The following is a 27,344-nucleotide window of genomic DNA, read 5'->3' as shown; positions in this document are numbered from 1 at the left end:
ATTCATAAGGGGCTGACTAGATTAAAGGTGTCATGGACAAGATGTGCTAGGACTCTCTGCTTCCTGGGAAGCCAGGAGAGGAGGAAACTGGCCTTGAACTGGGGACAAATATAAGGTGGAAAGACAAGAAGGCAGGGGAGGTAAAGGTCTGGTCCTTATTGTCTCCTCTATTAGTGAAGGAAAAGTGTCAAGAACCCACTGTCTATATTCTCTCATAGCCAGAAGATTAAATCCTCACCCCCAGTGTGATGACATTGGGAGGCACGGCCCTTGTGAGGTGACGAGGTCGTGAGCACCGTGGGTTTGAAAATTAGATCAGTGCCCAACACCTGGTATCTCAGAGAAATCTCCCGCCCAGTAGGAGATACAACGGGAAACTGGCCTTCTGTGGTTGAGAAGGTTCCGTGTCTGAGCTGTGCTAGCACCCTGACCTCAAGCTTCCAGACCCCAGGTCTGTGAGATAGAAATGCCTGCTGTTTAAGTCATTTAATCTACAGTCACTCACTCACTCTATCTGCTCAGAGTAAAACAACAGAACTCTCAAATATCACATTCTTCAAATATTTTCTTTTTTAGCAATAACAAAAAAAAATGCACGAGCATCTCATTCTCCCCATTCTTCTGTCTCCCTGCCTCGCTCAGAGTTTTTAGAGGACCTTGAAGCCCCTCCCATCCCCTTCCCTGCTCACATCCTTACGCTCAGGTGTTTACAGAGGTTTGTGTCTGTCTTTGCCAATGCAGAATCATACCCATCCTGTTGCTGGCATCACAGGCTTCATTGCTTATCACAAACATCTTCAATTTCAGTGATGTGAGCCTCTTTTCCTCCTTCCCTCAATATACTTATAATTTTACAGAATGGCATTATTCACACAGACGTCTGAGGCACCCTTTCTCTCAAATGTCCTTTCTTCCCCTCTCTTGACCAGCGCCACCAAGGTTTACCCTTTCATCAGTGTACTTCAACTAGGTGGTGAATAGATAATATCATATCTCATGGACAATTTCTCTCTGTTTTGACATATGGAGAGTGCATCCCTTCTGTTTTGTCAAAACGTAACTTTCAGCATTTCGCAGCCAAGGGTGACGAAAAGATTACGTGATGAGCAGGCGCTACGCTGGAGATCTTTATTGAATGAGGTAAGGCTTGGACCTTATGTTTTGTTCCCTTAAAAGGCGTTCTGTACAGATTGCTGAGCAAATTAGACTCTTAGATACTCATTGGCTGTGATCAGTAAACTTTTATAGTTTAAGCATGAGCATCGCGCCTAATTTGAAACCGTCACTAGAGGGCGATCACGTCACAAATGTGGGATGCTTAGCACTAGGCCTGTCCAGCTCTTAGGTTCTCTCTTAAATTCTCTGCTCACCGGATCCTGACTGTAGATAAGGTTTATTAAATACCCATTTTAAGAAGCCTGGTGTGCTGTCTGTAGTATTTCAAAATCTACAACAAGAGCTGTCAAATCCCACATGAAGAAGGGGTTGTGAACTAACTGGGTCCTAAGTGATGAGCATTTACAGGAAAAGATGACATGGCCAACATCTAGTCACACTGGGTCAGCATCCTCTGCTGCAACTCTCAACCCGTATTCATCACTTTTGTTTATAACAGTCTGCGGGCCGTTAGAAAGTAAATGCCCTTGTGACCTCTCTCTCTCTCTCTCTCTCTCTCTCTCTCTCTCTCTCTCTCTCTCACACACACACACACACACACACACACACACACGCCCTTTAGATCCTGTCTTTTTTCAGCCTTCTCCTTTCTCCCCAAAGGAAAAATGCATCTCACAGCTGTCTGGCTTTTCTTTACTGTCACACCCATTCCAGTTCAAGCTTCCCTGGTTTTTAAGAGCCTGTCATTTTAGTATCTGAAATTTTTGGGTTTCCCTCTCCATCATTTGTTTTTCTTTACAGTTCACCGCTGAAAAACCTCGACATTTGCCCTGCAGAGTACACATAGTTGGGATTTGCTGCTTGCACGCTCCTAGCTAAAGAGCCCGCCTACCTGACTTCCTGAACTTCGGTGAGATCCAGGAGTTGCCTGGGTTTTGTGTGTTTGCCAGGATGGTAAACAGCTGCTGTGTTTTCGCCTCAGCAGCCACGTGGTTTCTGTTTCCCCCTTATTGTGATGTCAACAGCTGTAGACGTTCCATGCCTCGATCCATTAACTCACTGTGTCACCCGGGAATAATGTGTCAATTAATCATCTACTTCTCGCTCGGCAGGCGGGACCCTTGGAGAAAGACATCTTTCCTCCTATCGGTTTGCTACCAAGAACTGAAGTCTTTAACCATTTTGATGTCTTGCCCTTGATCACAGCCCCATGTTATTTGTTTCTTTCGACTGGAGTTTGCAAAGATCAGGCAACAAATTGTAGATGAGGAGGAAGTTATCTAGAGCAAAGTGATTCGCCCCTTCCTCTTCCTCGGTGTGCAATAAGAGCACTAGAAAGAGGAGGAAGTGAACAGGTGAATGGCCATATTGAGGTAATGGGAATTAGAACACCGGGAACACGGGTAAATACCCAGGGACATGACAGCCACACCAGGCCTCGTGGGGTCTTGATGAATGTGGGTACAAAGAGGACAAGACAACCATGGGAATGATTCTTTCCAGCTGGGGCATCCCTCTGCCTGGATTGTATCCTAGGAGGGAAAAGTGATAGATTGGTTCCTCTGTGCCATAAAAACATCATTTCTACTCCTACCCCCAATGCAAGGCTATGTCTTCAATTTGCTCCGTGCAAGGCATGGAGATAGATGTCAGGATGCCAGGCAGGCATGGACAGAACAGCCCAGGCTGTTCAAAGCTATTCCTGATGCTTTGAGCCTTTCAGTACATTGTCTTCGTACAAAGATGTAAACTTGATGATTTTGTTTGTAATAATAGGCATTTGTGGTAATGGAAAGTAAGCCACAGGCTTTCTCTAGTGCAGTGGTTCCCAAGGTGGGTTGCAACCCCTTTGGGGGTCAAATGAAACCATTGGAAAACATAGATATTTCCAGTATTATTCATAACAGTAGCAACATTATAGTTATGAAGTAGCAATAAAAATAATTTTGTGGGTGTGAAAGGCTTTCTTGGACCACCAACCCCCAAATTATGACATGGGGACTGATTATTGATTATCTTAGGTTTGTTTCTAGCTAGCTTTAAAAAAAAAACTTAAGTTAACCCGTTTCTACTAATCTTTATGCTGTCCCGGGGCTCATTTACCTCGTCTACATACTATCTGTCCTGCTTTCCTTCTTCCTCCATGTCTGTCTGGCTGGCCTCTGGCTGGCTGGCCCCTGGGAGGCTGCTCCCCCATCTCCCCACACCCTGCTGACTAGCTAACTCCCCTTTTCTCTCTCCCTGCCAGCCCCACCTATCCCTCCTCCGCCTAGCTACTGGCTGTTCAGCTATTTATTAGAGCAAGCAGGTGCTAGGCAGGCAAGGTGAAACAGCAACACATCTTTACATAGTTAAACAAATATTCTATTTTGCAACAGTTGGGGGCCATTACATTAGGAGCTATATTAAAGGTTTGCAGTATTAGGAAGGTTGAGAACCACTGCTCTAGTAAATAACAAAATGTACAGAGAAATATGAAAACTTTCCACATCCAGTGTCAGAGGAGGCACAAATCCATGTACCAAGTCACAAACTGACCACTAGCGCAGTCATTGTCAACCTTGGCTTCACACAGGAATCACCAAGCGCATCTAAAACATCCTGAGAACTGGGTCCCACCCAGTGCATCTTGAGAGACCACAGAAAAGCTGTGTAACTTTTATGAGATGGCAGGAACTAGTGTCTTCAGAGACTAGAATCCAGGAAAGTTTGGTGAAGTCCTGGCTCTGTCAGACGAATATCAAATTTCTTCATTCACAATGTCAAACATCAAACCGAATAGTACTGTTCACAGGCTCAGCAATAAGCTTTGCTATATATTTCATCATCTATGTGTCTACTCATTCATTTTCCCTCTATATGCTAAGGTATAATTTTACATGGAAGAAGAGTAAAAAGTGCAGTGGCACATGCCTTTAATCCTAGAGCTCGGGATGCAAAGGTTAGCAGATCTCTGTGAGTTCAAGGCCACCCAGGTCTACATAAAGAGTTCTAGGCTAGATGGAGATACATAGTGAGACCCTGTCACAAAAGAAAGAAAGAAAGAAAGAAAGAAAGAAAGAAAGAAAGAAAGAAAGAAAGAAAGAGGGAGGGAGGGAGAAAGGAAAGAAAAAGGCAGACAGAAAGAAAGGAAGAAAGGGTGGAAGAAAAAGAGGAAAGAAGGAAGGAAGGAGGAGGAGGAGGAAGGAAGGACGGAAGGAAAGAAAGAAAAAGGTGTACAGAAAAAAAGGAAGAAAGGGTGGAAGAAAAGGAGGAAGGAAGGAAGGAAGGAAGGAAGGAAGGAAGGAAGGAAGGAAGGAAGGAAGGAAGGAAGGAAGGAGGGAAGGAAGGAAAGACAGAAGAAATGGAGGGAAGGAGGAAGGGAAAAGAGGAGAAAGGAATGAGCAGCTTTACTTCAAATAACTTGCTAACAATCCATTATTCCCTGCTATCTTTTTGTAAGCTTCAATCGGAAGAAACAAACATTACAGGGTGGGTGAGGGCCAAGAAACTGAACACCACTGATATTGATGTTGGTGATGACTGTCAAATATCACATTTCCTTGTCAATGAGCAGTTTTACAAGAGGATATGCTACTTATGCATCTGTTCAGAGAACCAAGCGCACATATATAATCTGGCTAGAGACTCCTTGAGAGATAGCTGGAAGTTAGGTACTGATATCACTGTCAATAATGGAAGGACTGAGGGACCAACGCCTGGCCCAGTGTCTAACACTCAGAAGAAACTGTCTTCCGGTGTTTTCTGGGCATGGAAAGGAGTGAGCAGAGATATGCATGGAGAACGAAGGAGCTGGGGAGATGCTAGGGAGAGTGTATGTTGAAATAACATGAAAAGAACGAGGTAAATGTGAGTCAGGAGACTACAGGGTGTTCCCTGTGCTGGAAGTTACCTCCAGTAAGCTAGAAACACGATTTCTGTCTTCTCCCTTAAAGAGGACAGAGACCCCTGTGTACCTGGAACATTGTATACTCACTGCAAGTTCTGCTTAATGTACAAGCCAGAGCTAGCAGCTGGCCCTTCCTGGGATTTTTTTTTTTTTTTGTAAGATGACACTGTACTCTAAATGTTTAGAATTTGGGGGAAAATTGGGATTTTTTTATTTATTTATAATTAATATGTACGGGTTTTCTGCCTATCTATCTCCGTGCACAGTGTGCATGCAGTGCCCACAGAGGCCAGAAACTCGGGTTATAGGTATTTATGAGCCACGGTGTGAGTTGTGGAAATCAAGCCCAAGTCTTCTGGAAGAACAGCCAGTGCATTAACCACTGAGTTATATGGTTAACCCCTACATTATTAGATTTTGAAGTGTTTCAAATGCAGAGAAGATAGTATTTTCCGTTTCTCTTCTCCCTATATACAGCACAGGCTAACGTTGTCCTGTCTACGCTTTTAGTCTAACGGTGTCATTCCATGTCAAACAATGCTGAGAATTTTAATAAGCACATGTCTTTGACATGACTCTCACAATTCAAAATTATTCATCCAAAATTGAAAGTGAAATAAAAATAAATCACTCTTTTTAAAAAAAAGATCCAGACACGATTGTGACATGGCAATGCAAAGCGATGAAATCAGTGAACCCAGAACACACTCACAAATATATTTAAAAATATATTTCTATGTGAATATATAGTTTGGATATCCCTGACTGAGAAAGTGGTCAGTGCATCTTTTTTAATTTCTCTTACTAAAAATTATTTTGGGGACAATGTCTCATATATACCAGGTATACACCAAGTAGCTAAAGATGACCTTGAATTTCTAGTATTATTGTCAGTCTTCCCTCAGCTAATCTCTACTGAAAATCAACATAGAGACAGCCACCTGCTTTCACCATTGGAGCCACTGCGCTGGCCCCACAACAAATGCACACAATGATTCCCAGACCGTGATAGCTCACCAGTGTGTTTGGAACAGGGGGAACACATCTACTGAAAGAATAGACTGACCAAATTTCACGAGACCATTTCAATGAGTCTCCTCTCTGCCTCTCAGATGAAGTCTCCCGTTTGGAAGCTGTGCTTTAAAAAGAAGAAAGATAACATCTGCCCACAGATGGAGCCATGAAAATAATTTATAGGAGCCGATGTTGAGCTGAAAGTGGTGGTAATGACATTAGGCAATGTGGATTGATGGCCCATCCGCAACCACACATTTGTTTCTTATTTACTTAATGAAGACCATTTTGGTTCTTTTCTGCTACCACATGCAACCTTTAGACAAAAGAAAATGCCAATATATATATATATATATATGTGTGTGTGTGTGTGTGTGTGTGTGTGTGTGCATATATTTTTTGGAGCAATTCCAAACTTCAGTAGTTTATAACGATGAGGTATGAAGAGGCTGAACATACTGTCTGTCACAAAGATTGTCCGTGTCTGCTGCTGTACTTACTACAGTTCCTCAGGCCGCCGTCCGAGTCACAGGCAGAGCTACCAGCACATGTATCGAGGCAAGAATTGTCGAGGCATCCCTCATCTCCTTCTGGACATGGCGTCTGACCTGTGGAAGGGGAAAAGCCCGGTAGCTTTCAGCACCTGCCAATCCCAGCCCTCCATCTGAAGGACTAAGAATGTCTCCTGGAGCCGTAAAGCGACACAGCTTTAATTTCCTTCCCGTCTCGCCCCAAATATTGAACACATATGGAAGAGGTGTGTTCTGGGCTCACCATCCCGTCAACTAAATACAGCCCAGTATCTGAAAGAATTCCGTACAAATGAACAAAAAAGAGGCAAACTGCACTAAAGAAAACAACAGATGGCTGCTTCTAGCTGGAAAAGCGTAGCTGTCTTTACAAGATGCCCATACAAGGGTGCCCATTAAATGCAAACAAGGGGAGGGCAAAAAGGTAGCCCGGAGATATTGACATTCTGGGTCGTAAACGACATCTCAAATACTCATTTGCCCCCAACTCTCCAGATAAAGGAAAAAACGCTTTCTCTGGTAATCACCAGGGCATCAAAACGAATGTCCCATTTCAAGGATCCGTTAGCATGGTGCAAGTCTTCCACAGCTGCCACCCATACTTTTTGTATCCTTGCAAAGTATCAACAGCGGAGCTCTGAGGACCTAAGATCAGGGCTTCATCTTCCCAAAGGAATGGGGGCGGGGCGGCGGCAGCCTCCACCCTGATGGCTTTTCCTTAAGGTGTGTGGAGAGGAAACTGTTTTTGCCATTGATTTCCTGGTCATTGGTGGCTTAAGTGGATAAGGTAATAAATTGCTACCCATTCTCTTTCCATTATGGTCAATTACTTTCAGACATGCCATCTGGAATCCAGAATATCTCGTAAGGCGCTCTAAGCAGCCATATATGTACATATGCAATCATGCTTATCCATATTTCTAAGGCCTGTGTATTATACTGGAATTCTCCCTCCAGTCCTACTGGAGTGAAATGCTATATACTGCCACCTTGCTGAAATGGTGTCACTCTTGTCATTTAAAGCTATCAGGTCAGGGGCAATTTTTTTTCCCTCAAGGCAACTTTAAACATTTTTCATAAGTGTAAGCTCTTTGTGACATTTTAGGACATCATGCAGCCAATAGTTCAGCGAATATTAAGTGTCTGCTTTGTAGCAAGCCAGAAACTGAATCCTGGAAGATAAAAGCATAACGCTCCTTCTGTGAATGTCAAAGTCTAACATGGATGGTGTCGTGAGCTCCACCTCACCAGGCTGTGAAAACACGGCTTTACCAGAGGTGTTTACCAAGAAAGTTGAAGCAGACTACCTCCGGAGGGCAAAGCTACCCAAAGAAGTGGGGGAAGTTGTCCTGAGAAGGAGAGAAGGACTTTCTGAGCAGGACACAACAGAAAAGAAGCCTGGGGCAAAACTCACAACATGGTCTTCACTCTGCAGCCTAAACACACCTTCCACTTCCTATTTCAAGACCACTGGCCGGGTAGTGCTGTGGGCCTGCCATGCTCATGGGAGCTCCCCTCTTCCTCGAGAGCGCCTCTCATTCTTCAGCTTGACATTCTAGTACATCTCCATCACAATGTTTATCTGGGGGCTCTCTGTCAAGCCTGCGGAAGCCCAGCACCCTGAATTCCTTGCCACCTGTACTACACGATTGGATATCGACGGTGAGCCTCCCCGTCTCGTGAGACTGTGAGCTCCGTTGGCTGTTTGGTTAGACTGAGTGCCCACATTAGCCGTGTGAAAACAGGCCATATTTATTCAGCTCTCCCCAGGCACTCGCCCCACAAAGGACTTATCATCATCTGAGATGATATGGAAACTGTGACCTAGAAAAGGGGAGCGACTCCCCTAAAGCCACCCAGATAGCAAGTAGTAGCATGAGGCATGAAGATCAGCACAAGGGTGCAATGGTCATGCTAATCCCCCTGTGCAATGTTGGTTGTTGATACCATACAAGACAACACAATATGGAGGGGGGTATTAAGTTTGGGAATATTCTGTCAACCACATGCTGGGAGGTTTCCAGACAAATCGGGTCTTAAAATAATCAGTATGGAACTTGTGTGTGTATATATACATTTAAAACCCAACATGTTCAATTTCCATCATGCGTAGATATTATGTTCTTTTTTTAAAGTATATTTAAGCCTGTTGCTTGGCAATGTGAAACATTAAACTGAGTCTCCGAACATGGCCAAATTAGGATGCAGTTACACTTAATTTCATGAGCCAGTTCCTTCTTTTGAGGATCTAATCATGTTTAATTGCATGCTACATACTGAAGTCTTCTCTTTACTAGGCTTTCCCTGGAAGACTCAACAGAATCTGAGCGGAGCGTGTAGCTTCCTCTCTAGCCTCGGGGATGAGTTTCCCGCCTGTGCTGCTTAAGCACTCCATATTCACCAAGAGAAAGGGGTGACCAGGAAACCTGGAATCATCTGTAAGGACGCTCTGGGGGCTGGGGACACTGGGGACACACTCACGGTCACCGCAGCTCTCCTCGTCACTCCCGTCCTGACAGTCTTCGTCTCCGTCACACCGGAAGCTGCTAGGAATACACTGCCCGCTTCTGCATTCCACCAGGCCCTGGCTGTGGCAAGCTAGGGGAGGCGAGAGAACCATCACTTGGCTTACCGATGCCCCTGCTGACCATACAAATGATGGCCACCTACCAGGTATCACCATCAAATGCTGTGCTCTGTGTGCACAAGGGGAGGGGGGCGCTACTTGATTTTCTAATTCCGAGAGTTTCTGGAAGGTTTTCTTTCCTTCTGGAACTTTCTCTCCATTATAAAAGAGCACTTATTAAGAACTGGGTGCTTTCGATGATACAGTCAATGATTGAAAAAACACTTGCAGTTAATAAGGGGTATGTTTTGTGGCAAAAACCGTAGTAGTTGTACCTTACTCATCAAGTTCAGATTCTTATGAAACAGATGTCTGTCATAGCCGTTGTTTTACAGATGAGGGAACTGAAGTTGAGAGAACACAGCGCTCATTTCTAAGTCACAAGGCTGCCGGGAGGCAGGCAAAGACTATGAAAACAAGCTTGTTGGACTTTACACCAGACCTTTCATTCCACAGCTTCCTAATCTAACGAGGCAGTGAAATAATGTGTTTGAACAAAATCCCAGGATACCTACTGCACAGTGAATGCTTCATTGTCCGACTTTTATTTATGGCTGGTATTTGAAAATGGGGTGTCTGGTTACCTTTAGCTTTTTGATTCTTGTGATTTCTCAAAATTCTAAACTTCCAGCATTTTCAAGCATCAGAGACGCATGTGTCATGTGACCTCAGTATTTGTTGAGTTATTATCTAGTGTTAAGACCCACTTCTTGAATCGAGGCTCCCCACCAGATGTTTTCTTTAGCCCATCACGGCCTTGTTCTCGTCAATCCTTTAATACAGCCACTCTATCCCATCGGCTTACAAGGCAAAGACTTCAAATTAAGTAGGGGAAGAGAAAGCCAGGTACCATGATTATGAAACGTTTTATGCAGCTTCTCATCTGTCAAAATACAACTGTGTTATCTGCATTTCTATTTTTGCCTCAATGAATAAGCCAAGTAAATATTCAACTTCATATGCAATATCTATGGGTTCTAAGTTTACAGATTCAGCTAATTATAAATAAAAAATATTGAGGCAAATATATTTGTATTAAACACAGACAGAGCATTTTCCTTATTACTGCTTCTTAAACAATTTGGCATAACAACTATATAGGAGCATATATATTGTACTGCATTTTTTATGTGAACTAGAGATGACTTGAAGTACATAGGAGACATGAATGGGTTAAACACAATACCATGCCTTTCCATATAAAGATTCTCAGATTGTGACATCCACCCAGTGTTCTGTAATCAATGCAGATACCACAGGGAAATTGTGTGCCAACCCTTTATACCAAGTGGACTGAAAGATTTCATTCAAATATATATAGTGAGACATGTCACTTTAATCATTTCAGATCAGTTGTACTATTTCAACATGTAACTGTTACTATTAACTTTTTTCATTTCTGTCTTCCAAGGACAACATATTTTCCAAGTGGGAGAACATGGCTAACAATCAGAATTGTTACGAGTCAATGTGAAAACAAGTGTCCATTTATCTAGAAACATAGCCTGCTATAAAATAATAATTACTATCAGACTCTCTCCATGTTACTATAGGGTCATAGCATGCTCCCTTCTTTCTGGCAGCTCTCCCACAAATGGCTCCAAAGAACATGCTTGGAGACTTAGCTGCTTGCACATCATATGCGGAGAAAAGGGGACTCCCTGGTCTCTGGGAAGAGAATTGCCTTTGGAAAGCTCCCAGAAACATGAAGGATCCAGGAGCAGCATGAGAAAACGCAGGCACTGCTGGGTCAGAATCAGCCAGTTTAGGCTTGGATTTGGAGGAGAGAGGTGTGAGGTCATAGCTACATTGATATTGTTCTCACACCTCTTGAAAGCTACCTTCATAGACAGAAGACGGAATCAGATTGATAGAACCAAAGTTTAAGCAATCGTCCTCCCTGCGTGCTGTTTACATAATGGACTTTGGCTTCAGTGCAGTCTAAAGAGGAACAAAAAAACAACAAGCAAACTGAGACTCCTCCGGGGGTGGGCATGGGGGCACTCACAGCAGTTGATCTCGTCAGACTTGTCCACACAGTCAAGATCCCCATCACACACCCACTCAGCCGCGATGCAGCGTCCATCCCCACAGCGGTGCTCTTTTGTGAGGTTGCAATCTAGAGAAAAGGAAAGATGATGAAGATGGGGATGAAGAGCGTGGGAAACACTGTGACTTGTGCCTACAGCTCCGGCTGAAGGGAATCTACTCTCATTGTTTCTGTTCCATCACTAACATTCCTAGGATGGCTCCAACCAAGCTCACATGCTACCTTCCACCAAGCCAAACCCCCGCTGTCCACATTCCTGGGGGCAGACTCATTTGTTTCTCGGGGCAGGTGTTCTAATTGTTGGCATGTCTGGTTTTCCTTATTTAGGGGGGAAAAAAATCTATGACTTCCAGTGAGTCAAGGACCAGAAGTAAGCTTTGAGGTTCCGGATGCAGAGGGTTGATCCATGTGTCTGTAACAGGCCATCTGGGTTTCTAAGAATTACATCTCCCTGGCAAGCTGGAAAGATGAGTGTCTCCTTATGTCATCCCCCCTGATGCTAAGCCTGGATTTTCTACTGGATTATCTGAATCTATAGCTCATGTTTGAAAGAACTGCTAGGTAAGAAAGGAAAACCACTACTATTTTCTTATGATTTCTTTGCATCTGGATATCTATTCTGCCTCAATCCACGCATTTCTGGAATATGGCAAGTCGGGGAGATCACGAATTAGCAAGCTTCCTCTCTTGCAGGGAAGAATTTATAGACTGCTTTGCTCTGAGAGCTATTGTGACATAAATATAAAGGTTCTATGAATGGTAAGGGTTCAGAAATAGCAGATGCAATAATGAAAAAGTTTCACGTGTCTCCATCAATGTGACCACTGTCATAGCCTCCCGAGCAACAATGAATCACCAAAGGTATTGTAGAAAAGTAAACCAGAGAATGTGGAAGGCATGGTGTGGAGAAAAATGTAACCACAAGAGAGGATGCTTGGGCAGGAGCCAGGGGATCCACCCTTGCTCAGTCCACTGCAGACAGAGTGCAGAGCAAAGACTGGTCCAAGGGGGGACTAAATGCTGCTAGTTTACGAAGACATCTTGAAAGCATAGACTTTACGACATCTGCTCATCTTCAGAGGCCTCTGGTACTAACAGTCCTTTTCACACATGTACACTACCCACTAACACACCCACCTTTCAAACCCCACCTACTCTGGCACTTTCCCAACCTCCCAGCTGTTCCTTCATTGGAGAGGAGGGGGAGGGTGTAGGTTAGATGAACTGTAAGGGTTCTTCACACTGGATTCTGTGATGGGCAAGATTATAATTTTCACCTGTTCTTTGTCCCAAATCTAGACAGTCCCACCTATATTGAATAATTAGTTCGTAGATTGTACACTTGGAATTTTAATATTTTATGGATGCAGTGGGCAAAAGTTAGACAATACACCTAGAAACTACCAAATTTCCCCACTTGGGGCTATCTGCTGACCATATCCACTGCAAGACTTCCTTTGCCTTACACTCCAACTCTTTCTAGCATCCCTTTAGATAATCCCAAATGTTGACTATTGTCCAACACTTGCCTTTGTTCCAGTTTGCCCTTTGGTACATATTACAAATTTCCTACTCTCAAAAATATATTGCATAAACATGTAAAGCTAATCACAAGCTATAAAGATCAATAACCGAGAGTTATTTCGGTGGTTTAGATTCCAAAGACATGATGCAGAATTAATATGTGCCTTCAAAGGAAGGCTTATGTTTGGAAAAACAAAACCTCAGCATCTGCACATAAAACCAATCTGTCATCCAACCCTTGGTACATACACCATGCACAGACTCACCAAAGTCTGTGCTGTGGGGGGGGGGGGGGGTGGGCGCCTTGGCCACATGTTATACTTTATAATGTACCTCTCAGCAAAGTTTTGCTCAGGAGCTCAAAATCTAAACATAAGCCCAATGTAGCCAGAGGCTAAACAGAACAAAACACAGGGATACACTAGCACTTCAACAATCCCGCCGTCTTTCCTCTCTATGTCCCTAACATTCCCTTAGTGCGGCAGTTAGGTAAGAAGTAGGGTACAGATGCAGAAGACATAACCGAGACCAGGGTTTAACCTCTTCCTTCTGAAGAGGGAAGTTGGTTGGTTTGCTTTGCTTGGTTTTGCAGTCAACAGTGAACAGACAGATACGTGTTCTGGGTCAGCAATGCCTGTGGTTTCTAGAAAAATCCTTTGAGGCATCCATGCTACTTACCACAGTTTTGCTCGTCGCTCAGGTCGCCACAGTCGTCATACCCATCACACACGAGGCTGTGACTGAGACACTTGCCCGTGTGGCAGTGAAACAGGTCCCCACTGCAGTCTGTGGACAAGGAAAGTGACAGACGTGTCATCAGAGCAGCACGCTGCACTAGTGTCTAACTGGACAAAGGCTGAAATGGGAGGGAAACCTCGCTGCTGACCTGACCCTGCCTACTGTCTTATAGGTACAGAGTTAGAGACACCCAACGGCTGGCAGAGTCACTGAAGAACCAGGACCAAGACATTGATTCCCTAGTCAAGTTCTCTTACCGCTTTCCGGAAGTTTTTCTCTGACTTTTACCTAACGTGGTGAGCCTACCTTTAGTATCACAGGCTAAGCTCGATAACACTTATTACACAAAGTCTTTGCCACCTGTTTTCCAGCCTCCCTCCGAGTTCTAGTGTTCTAAAGCCCAGGAGAGTGACCATAGTCTCTGACAATCTTAAGAGAGACTAAAGAATAAGCATAAAGAAATGATACCAAATACGAAGGCATTTGATCATTATATAGTGTATACATTATTGAGTTATCACATCATACGCAATAAGTATATACAATTGCTGTGCCAGTTTAAAATGAGAGCTCTTTGCCATGGATCAGTTAAACAGTTCGTACACATCTATTTCAAAAAAAATTTTTCTTCTGTGAGGAACTATCTCAACTTCTAGAATCACCTCATCTTAAGAATGGCATGGGCCTTGTAGATCCTCTGCAGTGATTTCATTAAGAAAAGATATACACACACACACACACACACGTATACAGAAAAATTTAAGCACTTTTATTTTTTTTATTTCTCCCAACCTGAATAATTTTCAAGCAAGGATGGAATAATAAAGGAAAATGTAAGAAGAAGAGGTGTTAGTCTTCACATTGACAGTCCTGCTTCCTCCTCGGTGACAGAGGGCACTGTCTTCCCACGCTGTGCCCTTCTGCTGCAGGTGATTGACAGCTGAGCCCAGGAAGGTCATGACCTTGCTTGCTTTTGATTTCCGCAGGGCAGAGAAGGGAGTGAGCATCGAGAAATGTGTAGTTTTCTGAGAGTGCTTAAAAGGTATTTTCGTTTTGCTTAAATCTCATTATGTTTAGGAAGTCTTGAATTAATTTGGTAGAACAAGCATTAACCCGGGAAATAGTCTCCTCAACTCAGCCATCAGCGTAAGAGTCCACGCATCTCCCAGAGAGGAGAGGGGAAGGTTGGAAAACATGAACAACATTCTTCTCAAGCAGTGTGCTTTACTTTTTCTGATGGTAGGAGCACTAGGGAATTAAGTACTCCATTTAGCATTTGATTAACCAAAGAACACACCAGAAATTTCCAGAAGTTTCTGTGTCTTCTGGGAAGCCTGTTCTGGATCTTTGGTAATCTATACCAAAACACCTCAGCCGAGATGTCTTTAAGATTAGCACTGTCATTTGCTAGACTACCACTAAATGGTATTTGTTTTAAAGAATCAATGCACCTTCCTTTGGCGCCTCCTCAGTGAGAAGATCCTCTCGGAAGTTAGATACCAAATTCTCTGCACTCAGAAAACAGCCTGTGACTTCCGCACCGCCCCTCGGATGGGTAAACACTTGAAACCCTAACCAAGAGTACCATGCGGCCAGGAGCCCACAGCAAACAGCGGAGATCACAGTGGCTCCTTTTATTGAAATAAATGTTTATTTGCGCTGAAAAGAGATGTGGTCAGCGCAATTTGGGGCCAACAAATCATAATTTTCAAAAGGTGCTTGCTGTGATTTTCTTGCTCAGTTCAAGCATAATTTTTGCGTGGACCTAAGTTAAATTTTTGTTTTTGTTTGGTTTGTTTTTGCTTTTTGTTCCCCTTCCAGTTCTCTCTCTGTGTCTCTCTCTCTGCCTCTGTCTCTCTCTCTCTCTCTCTCTGTCTCTGTCTCTCTCTTCCAGAGAACTTGATGGAAAAATGTTTCTTCTGAAGTTTTCCCATGTAAATATTTACTTCAGTTTGGCATCTGACAAGTATCCTATTAACCTTTGTCCCTCAAAATTACCATTACATTAAAGCCGAATGCTAAGACACAGAAAGTCCTTTTATCCAGGACTTCCTTCAGTCTGCCCAGTCTCCCACTCCATAAACACAAGCTGCTTTGCCTCTATTCAAGAAGCAAGCAGGACAGCTTAGTTTCCTTCTACAGAATTAGTAAGCGAAGGTCATTTCGTGCAGCCTTCTCACTGTGAGATGACCAGAGAGGTTAAAAGACTGGGCAGGCACTGCCTCTTCTCTCAACAGACTTGTAAGAGGCCGGCCCTGTGAATACCTGGATTTTTGTTTCTACTGCTCGCACTACCTCCGGAGGAGGGCTCTCCCCTGCCGTGCTACTAGCGTCTTAGATGGAGTAATTCACTGATGCACAGGAACAGATGTTTAGCAGCGTTCTTGATTGAAAGCCACGCTAGCGCTCACAGTTGTAGCAGTGAGAAATGTCCCCGCACGTTGCAAAATGACATCTTCAGGGTTGAAAACCATTGTCCTAGCACACAAACGCGGGGTACAAGCCTAGCTTAAATCCCCCCTTTCCCACCGGCCTCTCTGCACAGCCCAGTTCACAATGGCCCTGTTTCCCCACAATAGGATCTCGTATTACTGCCTGTCTACTGTCTTGTTTGGTTTTATGACATTTCTTGTATTTGTGCTTTCAGAAACGAATTTGAGACGTCATATTTAGTATCTGATTTAATCACTAAGGTTTAATGGTACCTGAGAAGTCGATCTTGCATCTGAGCATGATGCAGCAACTGCTGTCTTGAACTCGGCAGCAACTGCCTACGCAAGGCCTGTCGCCAATCAGCTCTGAATGAGGAGGGGATCATAGGGTTCCACCTCTCCCTGACAGAAGACTGACGACTGAAAAGGTTCTGGAGAGTGGAAGCCACTACTGTCTTCAATTGTGTTCCCAATGGTGACCTCACCAAACTCTGATTGATAGTTCCAAACCCATGGCTGTTATCATTTCCATCACAGCCCGCACCCATCAGCATTCAGGCAAAATGCTTAGTCACCCCAGGTCCAGGTGTTACCATGGGGGGGGGGGGGCTGGGGGGCGTAAACCACGACGGCGCATGCGCCTTCTGTATTCCCTACATAATCTATGCGCATGTGGCACGTGGCAGTGTGGCCACGTAATCTAATAATCTATAGGCATCCGTGGTGTGGCTACGTAAGCCCCTGTACGCGTGTGCTGAACTATCTTTAAAAGCGAATGTGCCTCTCTCCTCCCTTTCTCCTCTCTCTCTCTCTCTCTCTCTCTCTCTCTCTCTCTCTCTCTCTCTCTCTCTCTCTCTCCTCTCTCCATGTTTCTTTCAGACCTGCACATTCCCTCCTTTTCCTTCTCCACTCTTTATTAATAAAAACTCTTTAAATGGGTTTTTTGTATGTCTTGCGGTTCGTTCTCACACACGGTAAATAACAATGGCCACGCAGACGGTACCATGTAAACTCAGTGAGTAACAAAACAAAGCAAAAAGTCAATAGTGTGAAAGGGGGACATGTAGGAAAGCGGGAGCTGACGGGTAGAAGGTGATGGTCATTAGGATGCGTTTTCTACATGTAGAAAAATGTCAATGGCAATTAACAAAAAAGAAAAGATTCAGCATTCTCTGTGTTTGTGTATTATTCCCCTGAGTAGACTAAAAGTCCTGTAACATATCTGCTCACTGGGTTTCTACACCGTGGTTCACAGATGGCTGAAATTCAAGAAACCACAAATGTTTAGCTGAGTCAGCATTTTTCACAGAGTCACTACGCTAAATGAATTTTGCAAACATTGGAAACTCTTTCCTTAGATGTCAAATGAGATGCTTTTATTATCCTGAATATGCTTTCTAGTATTTACAGACATCCTTATCTCAGGAAAAAGGTTTCTAGAAAACAGGTTACACGAGACATGATTATGATGGGCGCGTGCTTCCTTGTTATCCCCTTGGCCACCACAAGGGGAGCCACTGCGCCCCATGGCATTCTGCTTCATCTCTGACCCAGGAAGACTCCAGCCAACCACAGGTGCGTCACCCGAGACTATGAGCAAAACACACACACACACACACACACACACACACACACACACACACAAACCCTCCCCCACCCGTAGAAATAAAATTCTTTCTCCGCTTAAATTGTTTCTCTAGAGTACTTGCCTTAGTCACGAGCAACACAAAGGAGGGCAGAGACTACCCTAACTGTAGTGACAAGCACCACCATAACCTCGAACCTCAGCATTCCTGGGGAGTTGTGATATGGCTCCATAGGTTTCTATCCAATAATTCAATTCTAGAGATAGTCTTGCTTCCACTTTGCTCATGAAGAAATGAAGGCAAAGAGAGCTAGGGCTGCTGTGCCCACGGTCACAGAAAAAGGAGGGGTAAGTACAGGAAAACGGGCAGCCAGCTCCACACGCACACTACTGATCACTATATTGTATGTCACTCCTCACAATTAGGTAGCCACTGTCTTCAAAAAAGAAAATAATAATAAGTTCGCCAATTTTACCCCAAGTTCAGAATAAATGGTTCCGAAAGTGTTTGGTTGACTCCTTGTACCAGAGAGTATACAGTCACACCTCTGGGAACAAACCCAACCTCAGCTGATCTTGGAAGCCAGCAGGGTCAGGTCTGGTTCATTGTTGGATGGTAGAACTTTTTCAACCAAAGGATGGGAACTGGTTTTTTGGAACTTGTTTTTGGGTTTAGAATTGATTATCTTATTTCTTGTTTATGAGTGATTCGCTTGCATGTGTGTCTGTGCGGCACATGCGTACTTGGTTCCCTTGGAATTCAGAAACGGCCACCACATCCCCTGGACCAGGAGGAATGAACAACTGTCAGCCGCCATGTCGGTGCTGGCGATCAAAGATGGGCCCTCTTCAAGAGCAATGAGTACTCTGTACTGCTAAATCATCCCTCCAGCTCTTTGGGGCTTTTAAACAATTCCTACCTATAATCACCTGCTGGGTGCCAAATATATACAGTCCCTACTTCAACAGTTCTCAGAGATGGTCCCTCAGTCAAAAGTCTACAGAACACGGGCTACAAAAGAGATGAGTTATCTCTGCTACAAAGGCTACGTATTGGATTATGTGGGCAACTATGCAAAAAATTCACCTCCAGACCTAATATATCAGTATCTTTTGGTGGGGCAAGGAGTGCTCCATGGGGATGCGAGTGCAGGAAACCCATGCTAAGGAAAGCCCAGGTAAATGCGTCTGGCATGGCTGCTGGATAATTTAGCACAGATAGGTCCCTTCCCTTGCTTCTGTTGAATCTAACAGCAACCTAACAACTCAATAACCTACACAAATGACCTAACCTGCTTTTTAAAAGAAAACAAGTTTGGCACAAGGGGGCATCTTAACTTGCTCTCTTGTCTGGCCATTGTGGTCTCTGCGTCCTAGGATATGGAGCTAGGTATTTTCTCCTGCTTCTCACAGGGATGTTGAGCCAAGCCTCTCTCCTCCTCAGTACCTGGGGCCGTGGTGACACTGTGATTTGCACAGACCCCGTCCTTCAGACACACATGGTTCTCCCCACACAGTAGCAACCCCAGGAGAGTGGGGCCAGTCACAAAAGGCTCATGGTGCAATGCTCCAGACAGCAAATGTTCAAGCGCAGAAGGAGGTGCCCCTCGGATGGTCAGGATTGATAGCGCTCCAACATTTATCTATGTCTCACTATGAGTTTTCATAGGGACATTTGCTAAAGGGTTGCATTTTCTCAATGAGCCAGATCATGTCATTCTGAAGTATGAATATGATGAAAGACAGTGACCAATTTATTTAAAAACTGTTCCCTAGACATTGTTAGGTACCTTCCAGAACAGCAATACCGTCTCATTCAGTTGGTAACTAGGAGAACTGACTCCCTCAAATTCCATTTTAAAAGCTTCGGCCAGAGGGACTGCCTTGTGTTGACAAAGCTCAATACCACAGAGAACAAAATGATGCAAGCTGCTCTGGCCCACCACAGGGGTAAAGGCACAGGCTGACCTTGGGTTAGGCCCCAATACTGGCTACCAGAGGAGATAAAAGAAATTCTGCTGCATTCCCATAAAATGGACATAATTCAATTGAGCCTTTCAGAATTCCCTACTGTGGTCGTTGTGCACAGTATTTTCTGCTAACGTTTCAATAGTCCTCAATGTAACTATATAACTTACGAAAATGGCTCACATGTTAATTTGTGTGCATAGACGTTCCTGAAAATTCCATGTTGTAAAAACAAACCAATGGTTTACTAAAAGTAAGTTTTCAAAAATATACATAGCATAACTTAATTTCTACCAAGTGCTAGGTAATATACAAAATAAATATATGTACAAATAAATAAGGGTGAACGTTCACAGAAGAAAAAGTTTGAAGATCCATTGGATCAAGCAAAACTGACTTAGGTTGCAACATTTCTCAGCGCTTTAATATATCAAGAAGTGTTGACACCCTCTAAGAGGCTGACGCAGGCCCAACCCTCGTCATTCGGTTTTTCACTCAATCATTCTTGGGAAACTCAAGAACTGTGAAACCACATGTTGGCAAACAGCGCTCTGATACCACGATATGCCACCTGCCCAAAATTCCAGCAGATAAGTATCCTAGGCCTTGCCACAGGAGAGGAGTTGGCACCTGTGAGAGCGGAGGACTCTCAGCCAAGGCAGCACTCGCAGCTTCTTCCAAAAAGGTGGGGAGGTCTCCTTAGGACGGAAACACAATTCTGCTGATGTTGACTGCAATTAATCATCTAAGATTATTAGCTCCACTCTGAGTATGGAAGGTGGAGTGTAATTCTCAAGGTTAGAATCGCTAATATAAAAGGGTTTTCTTTTCTATTTAAAAAAAATAAAATCTCCTTTAAACAGTTGACCATTATACTCATGAAGTTTTAAAAACAAAAACAAAATTCCTCGCCCAAACAAAATAAACCCAAAACCTTCCTCCCAATCGTTGGACAAATTTTTGGAAAACCATTTTAATCTCTGAGCTGTTTGTTATTCTGAGCATCTAGCTCAGGGGTCCTGTGAGCCAGGTACAAACTCAGGATGGTGGCTCTCCGGGGACAAACCTATTGGCTCACTCAAGATTGGTGAACAATGGCAAGCTGCTTGCTACCCACCTGGGTTAGCATTTGACTGTGCGGTGTTTTAAGCGCCGAGCCCCCCTCCTCCCCCGAACAGAGGACTCCCTTCCCACCCGGGCAAACCCACGCAGCCTGTCACATACTGCAGAGGGCCTCGTCACTCCAGTCATCACAGTCGTTGAAGCCGTTACATCGCAGCTTCTCCGGGATGCAGAGCCCGCTGGTGCACTGGAAGCTCTCGCCCCCTCCACAGAGCGCTGGAAGAGAAAGTGGGGCAGGGAGATCAGACTGTATTCCTTTTTGCTTTTAAACTTAGGAAAGAGAAACAAAAAAAAAAAAAGAAAAAGAAAAAAAAGAAAACCTTCCTTTGTGATTTGATAGATTTGCGTCCCTTCGCTGTCATTTGCCATCAGTTTTCCTTTGGATTTTGGAACACTTATGATAGAATTACCTGGAAGTAACCCAAACAGTGCTTGCTGGAGACAGCCAGGGTACAATTTACCAGCGGGCTTGCACAAGAACTTTATGTATTCGGGGAACAATAGAGTGTGCAGCCCCCAACAACTGCACTATTTATGTGGCAAAAATGCCGAATGGGAATATTTTTTTTTTCTTAACAATTGCGAACAATGTGAAAGTGGAGTGTTATTAACCGAACAAACAATTCCCTCTTAAAATGCTGCTGTGTGCAGAACAGAGACGGTGCCAATAAAAATAGAGTGAGACAATTGATGTGCCCTGGGTTATGGGCACAGAGACCCCATGCCCTGTATTTGAAATACATTTGCCTTAATAAGAAGACCAGTTAAAACATGAGCGTTTGTCTGGGCACAAGGATTGTGACATAACATATACTATTTTCCTTCTTTTTCTCCCCGACAGTGAACAATTACATCCAGTCATTTCTCTTCTTTTTTCTTTTTTTTTGCTCTTATTATTATGATATTTGTGTTTTTTTTTCTTCTTTAAAGTTGAAAACTATTTGATTACTTGAAAATTACAATATACAACAAATTTCAGATAGGAAGGCAGAAGTACTATCAAGGAAGGTCATTAATGAATAGGTATGTCAGTTCAACAAAGCAGATACAAACAACTTCTATGTGTGCTTCTGTGCACGGGGTACCCTTTAAACTGTAGAACTGTAGAATAACAATCTTATTTCTTAAACTGAGTGCAAAGGAAGTCAGTATTAACATAGACAAATTTTACTTTAAGACTCTTCATCCTATTCTTGCTTATGACTAGGAAACCATAGACAGAACTCTATAATTGGAAGGGACTGCCTAAATAATCTGCTAGCTGCACAGTAAAGAATATTGTGATTATCACTGAAAATGCACAGGACGGAAAATACTCAGCATCCTGGGGGGGAAAGTTCAAGATACTTCAAATGGAAAAAAAACCCTATTGATTAATTTATAATCATATTATAAATTATATTATAATTTGTCACATAATTTGTCACAGAGCAAGACCAACTACTGTAATTAATTATCTCTAGCAAGAAGCCTAGGGGACATTTTTTTTGTTGCCTCATTTTATTCTGAATTTTACAAATATAGCGATTGCATATATTTCTCTAGTCAGGGAAGGTGCTAGATTTGGGGGGAGGGAAAGCAACGGTCAGAAGAATAGAAAATAAAATCAACACTGCCTCCCTTGCTAAAGCTCCGGTGCATCTTAGTCACAGGCACGGGTACCTGGCCATGGCCTTCTGAACGGTGTATTCCTTGATTCTGTGACCCTTGTGCACATAAGAAGGGAAATCACGAACCTGAGAACTCTTTGATTTAGACATAGAAACGCAGAAAAGCACAGAGCAAGAGTTTCAGGTGGGGAGTCCCATCTATCACAGGTCTCACTTGCTCGGGGCTGGCACTCAGAAGGTGCTAAATTAGTATTTGATGGGGAAAGCCATATAAATCTCCAATGGGGCCATATATCATCACAGAGCCTAAAAGGATTAAATAATGCTATATCCATAGATTTTCCCCCCCAAAAAAAAGCTCTCAGGAAAATCAATGTTTTGATTTGCTGAAAACAAAGTCCTGGCTGATTTGATAATCTTGTAGTATCAAAAATATGATTTTCATTGGATCTTATCATTTCAGAATCAATCAAATGAATCACCTCTATGGATCTCAACTGCCGAAATACTCAACATGTCTAATGTGTGCAGTGTTGGAGAATTTAGCACATGCCTGAATACCGATAACCACAGTACAGACTCCTAATGCACACAGACAACCAGACAGAAGACGGAACACTACACTTGGAGCTCACTAGCTGGGCTGTGCAGTGCCCTCCCCTGGAACTGTGGGCGTGGTTCTCTACCGCACAGACCGTGAGCTAGAAGAGGCCGTGTCTGCTTTTCAGCGGCTGCCTCAGTGGCGTTCCCCACTTACGGTTCTGACGAGTCCTCAGGAAATGCAGGTGAAAGGTCAACATGAATTAGTTCCGACATCTAGAGTGCATCTCAAGACTTCATGTAAATATGACTTTAGTGAAGCCATTTCTTGTATGTGGTCATCTCAAATCCAGATCAAATGTAAACCCCTGCACTGTGTGGGCTGCCTCATCGTTGGCCTCTCTTGTCCTGCCTGACTCAGCAGAAGGTGGCTTCTACATGGTGCCACGTTAGGAGGGGGTGGGGAAATCTCTCTGGGCTTAAGATGTTGAAAACTGTATCCTTATTCTTTCTTTGAAAAACTGTACTTAAGTCAATCTCAAAAAGACAAAGAGTACACATTTTCTCTCATTTGTGTTTTATACCATCTATATTAATATATACAGTAATGTGTATCTACCTGGTAGGAGAGTAAAGGTAAAATTGTCTAGGGAGCAAAGGTGACGAACGGGATGGGGAGGGTGGAGAAGATGGCAGGAGAAAGCAGGAGGGAATTTGCACAAAGCACATTGTATACCTGTATCGGCATGTCCTTATGAAATACAATATCGTGGACAGTGGACAAGCAGAGATAATAAAGATGTTCAAAGTCCTGCCATCAGTACCACTTTTTAAAACTTAAAGTATAAAGAATCTTTTCTGTTTGATTCTTGTATGCAGAATTTGCAATTTTCTTATGTAAGCTTTTGAGTTTACCAAAGGCTATAAACATTGAAATCTTGAAATTCGAGGCAGGCATTCTCGCTTTGACACTGTTGAGGGCAATGGTACTTTACAGACAGAAAAGCCAGAGCACTGAGAGGGTAAGACAGCGACAATCAGCCTGGAATCTCGATGCACAGACTGCCGTCCAATCCTCCATTGCCCGTTCTGCTCTCTCCGATTCCAGGGCACTGGACCTGAGCCAAAGTTCAAACTGCCTTTATTTTTCTCTGTAAACAAAAGACAGAGGTCTGATGGCCAGGTGATCGGATCCAGAGGAGATGGCAATCCACATCAGCACTATTTTGTTGGAAGACAACCGAAGGGAGAACTTATTGAGTTTCTGAGGAGTTTTTGCCATCATCTTCTACCAATCGTCCTCCCACAGCTTTTGAGTTATCACTTGGATGATAAAGACAAAGCCCCAAGGGAAAGCCATGCTGGGCCATCTTGACACCACATACAGCTTCCTCTGCAATTCTACAAGGAATGTGCTGGCCTTAAAATCCAGAGCAGATAGATAAATGGAAGATTCAGGCATTTACAGAGTGCCTCCCCAATCTAGTCCTTAATGACCCTGCAGTGAAGAAAGCAAAGGCCCCACCTTAGTCAAGTATGCGAGCAACTGATCGTCTATTGAAACTGTTTCATGAGTGCTGAATTCCTTCTATACTTGGGGCAATTAATACTACCACAAGAACAGCAGTGTTCAGCTATGTTCCCTGAGATGCTCAATGTAGGGTGAAGTGGATTATGAACCACCTGCGCTTTTGGCTGCCAAGACCTCTGGAGAGTGTGCCCCCATCTGAACAGCTGACCCTTCTCAATATTCTAGTGTGTGATAACAAATTTCTGAAATAACAGCTCACAACCCGAAATGGCCTTCAAAATTTCTTCAACTGCTCCCAGCTTTCTTTGCTTCTCTCTCTGTTCCAGGGCAGAACGTATCGTATCTCTACAATGCCCTCTCACTTCAGTGGTCAACTTGGAGTCTCAAAAATACCCCACCAGCTCTTGATGAGGTGAGCCCCAGCAGCCATGCTTTTGAGCTTCCTTAAAGCCTGAAGCTCAGCTTCAATTCCACCTCTAGAGGGAAAGCTAAGCGGGAACAGCACCTTCCAGCAACCCTACCTAGAGTTGGAGCCTGTCAGGGCTGCAGTCCACACATGGCTGGAAGCGCTTGCTGTAACCCTCTCCCACTCTCTCCAGAGGCTACTTGAGTCCTTGAAGTAGAGCGAGTACAATCTCCAGTCACTGCCAGGGAGAGTGTAGTGTCTTTATGAATAAGAGACAGGCCTCAGCTTGGGGAAGAAAAGAGAAAGGAGGAGAAAGTCCAAGGGTCTGATCAAATTACCAAACTACTCGGCCTCTGCCTGCCAAGGAGGAGGGTGAGTCATAATAAGGGAGCCTTCCATTTGGTGAAGGTTAAAACATTACAGGTAGAAATGGGAGTCAGAAGGATCTGGGTATGGAAGGAGTGAGAGTCCCCAAAAGGAAAGGAGGACACCGCAGTCTGGATGTTTCTGAGAAAGAGACCTTGCACAGCTGAGCGAGTCCCGTCTTTGGACGGAGACTAACTCCAACTCTGCAATGCAGAGGCTAGTGGAGACCCTGAGGAGAGTTTCAGTGAAGTACTGGGGCAAAAGCCTGAAAGGGGTGTGTCAGCAGGAGAAGGAGCAGGTGGCGAGCATCTTAGAAAGAACAACTTTGCTGCAGAAGAAAGCAAGTAAATGTTATTATGGTCGATGTGCACAAAAGCCGGGTTTTAAGACGAAGACTGTAATGCCTTTGAATGGCTGTGTTCTATAGGAGAAGCAGGAAAGATACTAAGTATTGCCCACGGGCCAAGTAAATAACGACCCCTCGCTGAAACAGACACGAGGAACGCATATATAATCTAACACGGAGACTGCATCTTTCTATCCCTCTAACTCATTACAAAACTGAGGATTCCTCAGCTATGACGATCTACTAAGCTAAGAAATCCTTCTCATTTTCTTCTTACACATCACTTTTTTTCTTTTTGATTAAATTTTTTTGTTTTGTTTTGTTTTGTTTCAGGAGTTGTTTTGAGACTGGATCTCAGTATAGAGCCCAGGTTGGCTGAGGGTTCTTGATCTCACTGGCCCTGCCTGGAATGTAGTTGAGTTTACATGGTTGCAGCACATGGCTCAAATACAGCAGCATCCTTTGACCCAAAGCTCTCTGTCCATCACTTCCACTAGCGCCCACCATCACTTCCACTAGCGCCCACATCCAGGAGCATCAATCACAGACAGCTGAAAGTCAAGCTAGCCCAGAAAGCTACAAAAAAAAAAGCATTTGTTACAACTCACACAATTTACATTACAAAGTTGTCTCTGGCTCCTTTCTAGAATGTAACATTCTTGAGAGAGAGCGATTCCTTAGTTTTCTTAGGGCTGTGTCCCTCGGATGAAACTGCCACATGATAGGAAGAAATTAGATTATTTATAAAGTAATAAATGAAGCCTGGGAACATGAGGTGCCTAAAGTAGAACTAAATGATGGTTCGGGTGCTGCAGTCCTCCATATTCGAGGCTAGTGAATATCTTATGTTCTTTTCACTGATAGATTAACAAATGAACAAAATATCAAAATTCCTCTAAGTGTCAGTGGGATATTTGTTGAGCCTGCAGACAAGGCCTGCTTCTAGTACCATTTTCTCTAATAACAGGAAGGGAAAGAATATTCTACCCAAAATAACTGTCTCCTCTGGCCTGTGTCTGATGCTCCAGCCCCTCAGCTGCAGGAACTTTACCCATTCCTTGGGTTAGAATGGCATATGTCTGAAAAATGTCTGTGATACACAGGAAAGGGACAGTGGAGGGCTGTGTCACACAGACACAGGCAAGTCTCCTCTGAGAAAGGCTTTTGCTGCCCCAAACAGCAATTAAAACTCCTTCCTGAAGGTTGTAAGTGTTCAATTCAAACCTGCAAGAACACAGCTCATATTTTATTATTAATAGCTATAATTTCTATTATAGGCCTTCATCTTTTCATTATATTTATTATCCATTATTCTTGAATTTGAGAAGAAGAGATGTGTAAACTTTTATGAGACAGAAGATTCAGGAAAGGACTGGACCATCCCTCTTACTTTCCATGCTTCTGGAAGGAGGACGTGGACTGATACCCGGAACCATAAGTTCTCAGAGTGGCGCCCAGTGACTTGAAGAAGCAGTGGAGGTATAGATTTAACTCTCTCACCCATGGATGTGAGAAATGCCATATCTGCACCAGCAAGGTGGCTTAGCAGGTAAGGGCGCTCGCTGCCCAGCCTGACAACTGAGTTTGTTCCTGGAACCCACATGGTGGAAGAAGAGAACCAGCTCCTGCAATGTGTTCCTAGACCTTCCCCACAGCTGCACCGATATGCCTCCTTAAATAAGCACATGTAAAAACAAAACAGTTTAAACAAGGAAATGCCACAACAGCTTCTTCGCCAGAATCGCATTGCGTCATGCTGCACTCTAAATGGTAGTGAGAAATATCCAGCCGTGCTGACCGAGCCCACGCGCTCTCCACATCTCTCTCTCCCACCTGCCAGCTGCATCTCCCTTTCCTAAGGATGCAAAGGTGAGAACACACATCATTGTGAGTTCTCAGTGAATGGTTTCATGATATAGATTTCTTTCTTCCTCAAAGAACAAAACTCCCA

General features: G+C 43.7%; 1 protein-coding gene across 2 annotated transcripts in view; it reads right to left on the bottom strand.

Annotated features, from left to right (window-relative positions):
* Corin (corin, serine peptidase) overlaps window positions 1-27,344 on the bottom strand; it is a 187,364-nt gene that overhangs the window by 48,407 nt on the left and 111,613 nt on the right. For both annotated transcript variants that reach the window (XM_075943133.1, XM_075943132.1), the window contains exons 6-10: window positions 20,697-20,810; window positions 13,428-13,535; window positions 11,184-11,294; window positions 9,031-9,147; window positions 6,520-6,627 (exon numbers count right to left, since the gene is read on the bottom strand). In XM_075943133.1, coding sequence (XP_075799248.1) covers window positions 6,520-6,627; window positions 9,031-9,147; window positions 11,184-11,294; window positions 13,428-13,535; window positions 20,697-20,810 — 558 coding nt within the window. The remainder of the gene's footprint in view (window positions 1-6,519; window positions 6,628-9,030; window positions 9,148-11,183; window positions 11,295-13,427; window positions 13,536-20,696; window positions 20,811-27,344) is intronic.

Source organism: Microtus pennsylvanicus, chromosome 12 (genome assembly GCF_037038515.1).
Source record: "Microtus pennsylvanicus isolate mMicPen1 chromosome 12, mMicPen1.hap1, whole genome shotgun sequence".
Classification (NCBI taxonomy): domain Eukaryota; kingdom Metazoa; phylum Chordata; class Mammalia; order Rodentia; family Cricetidae; genus Microtus; species Microtus pennsylvanicus.
Note: the sequence above shows the minus strand (reverse complement) of the source record. Positions and strands in the feature narration are given on the sequence as shown.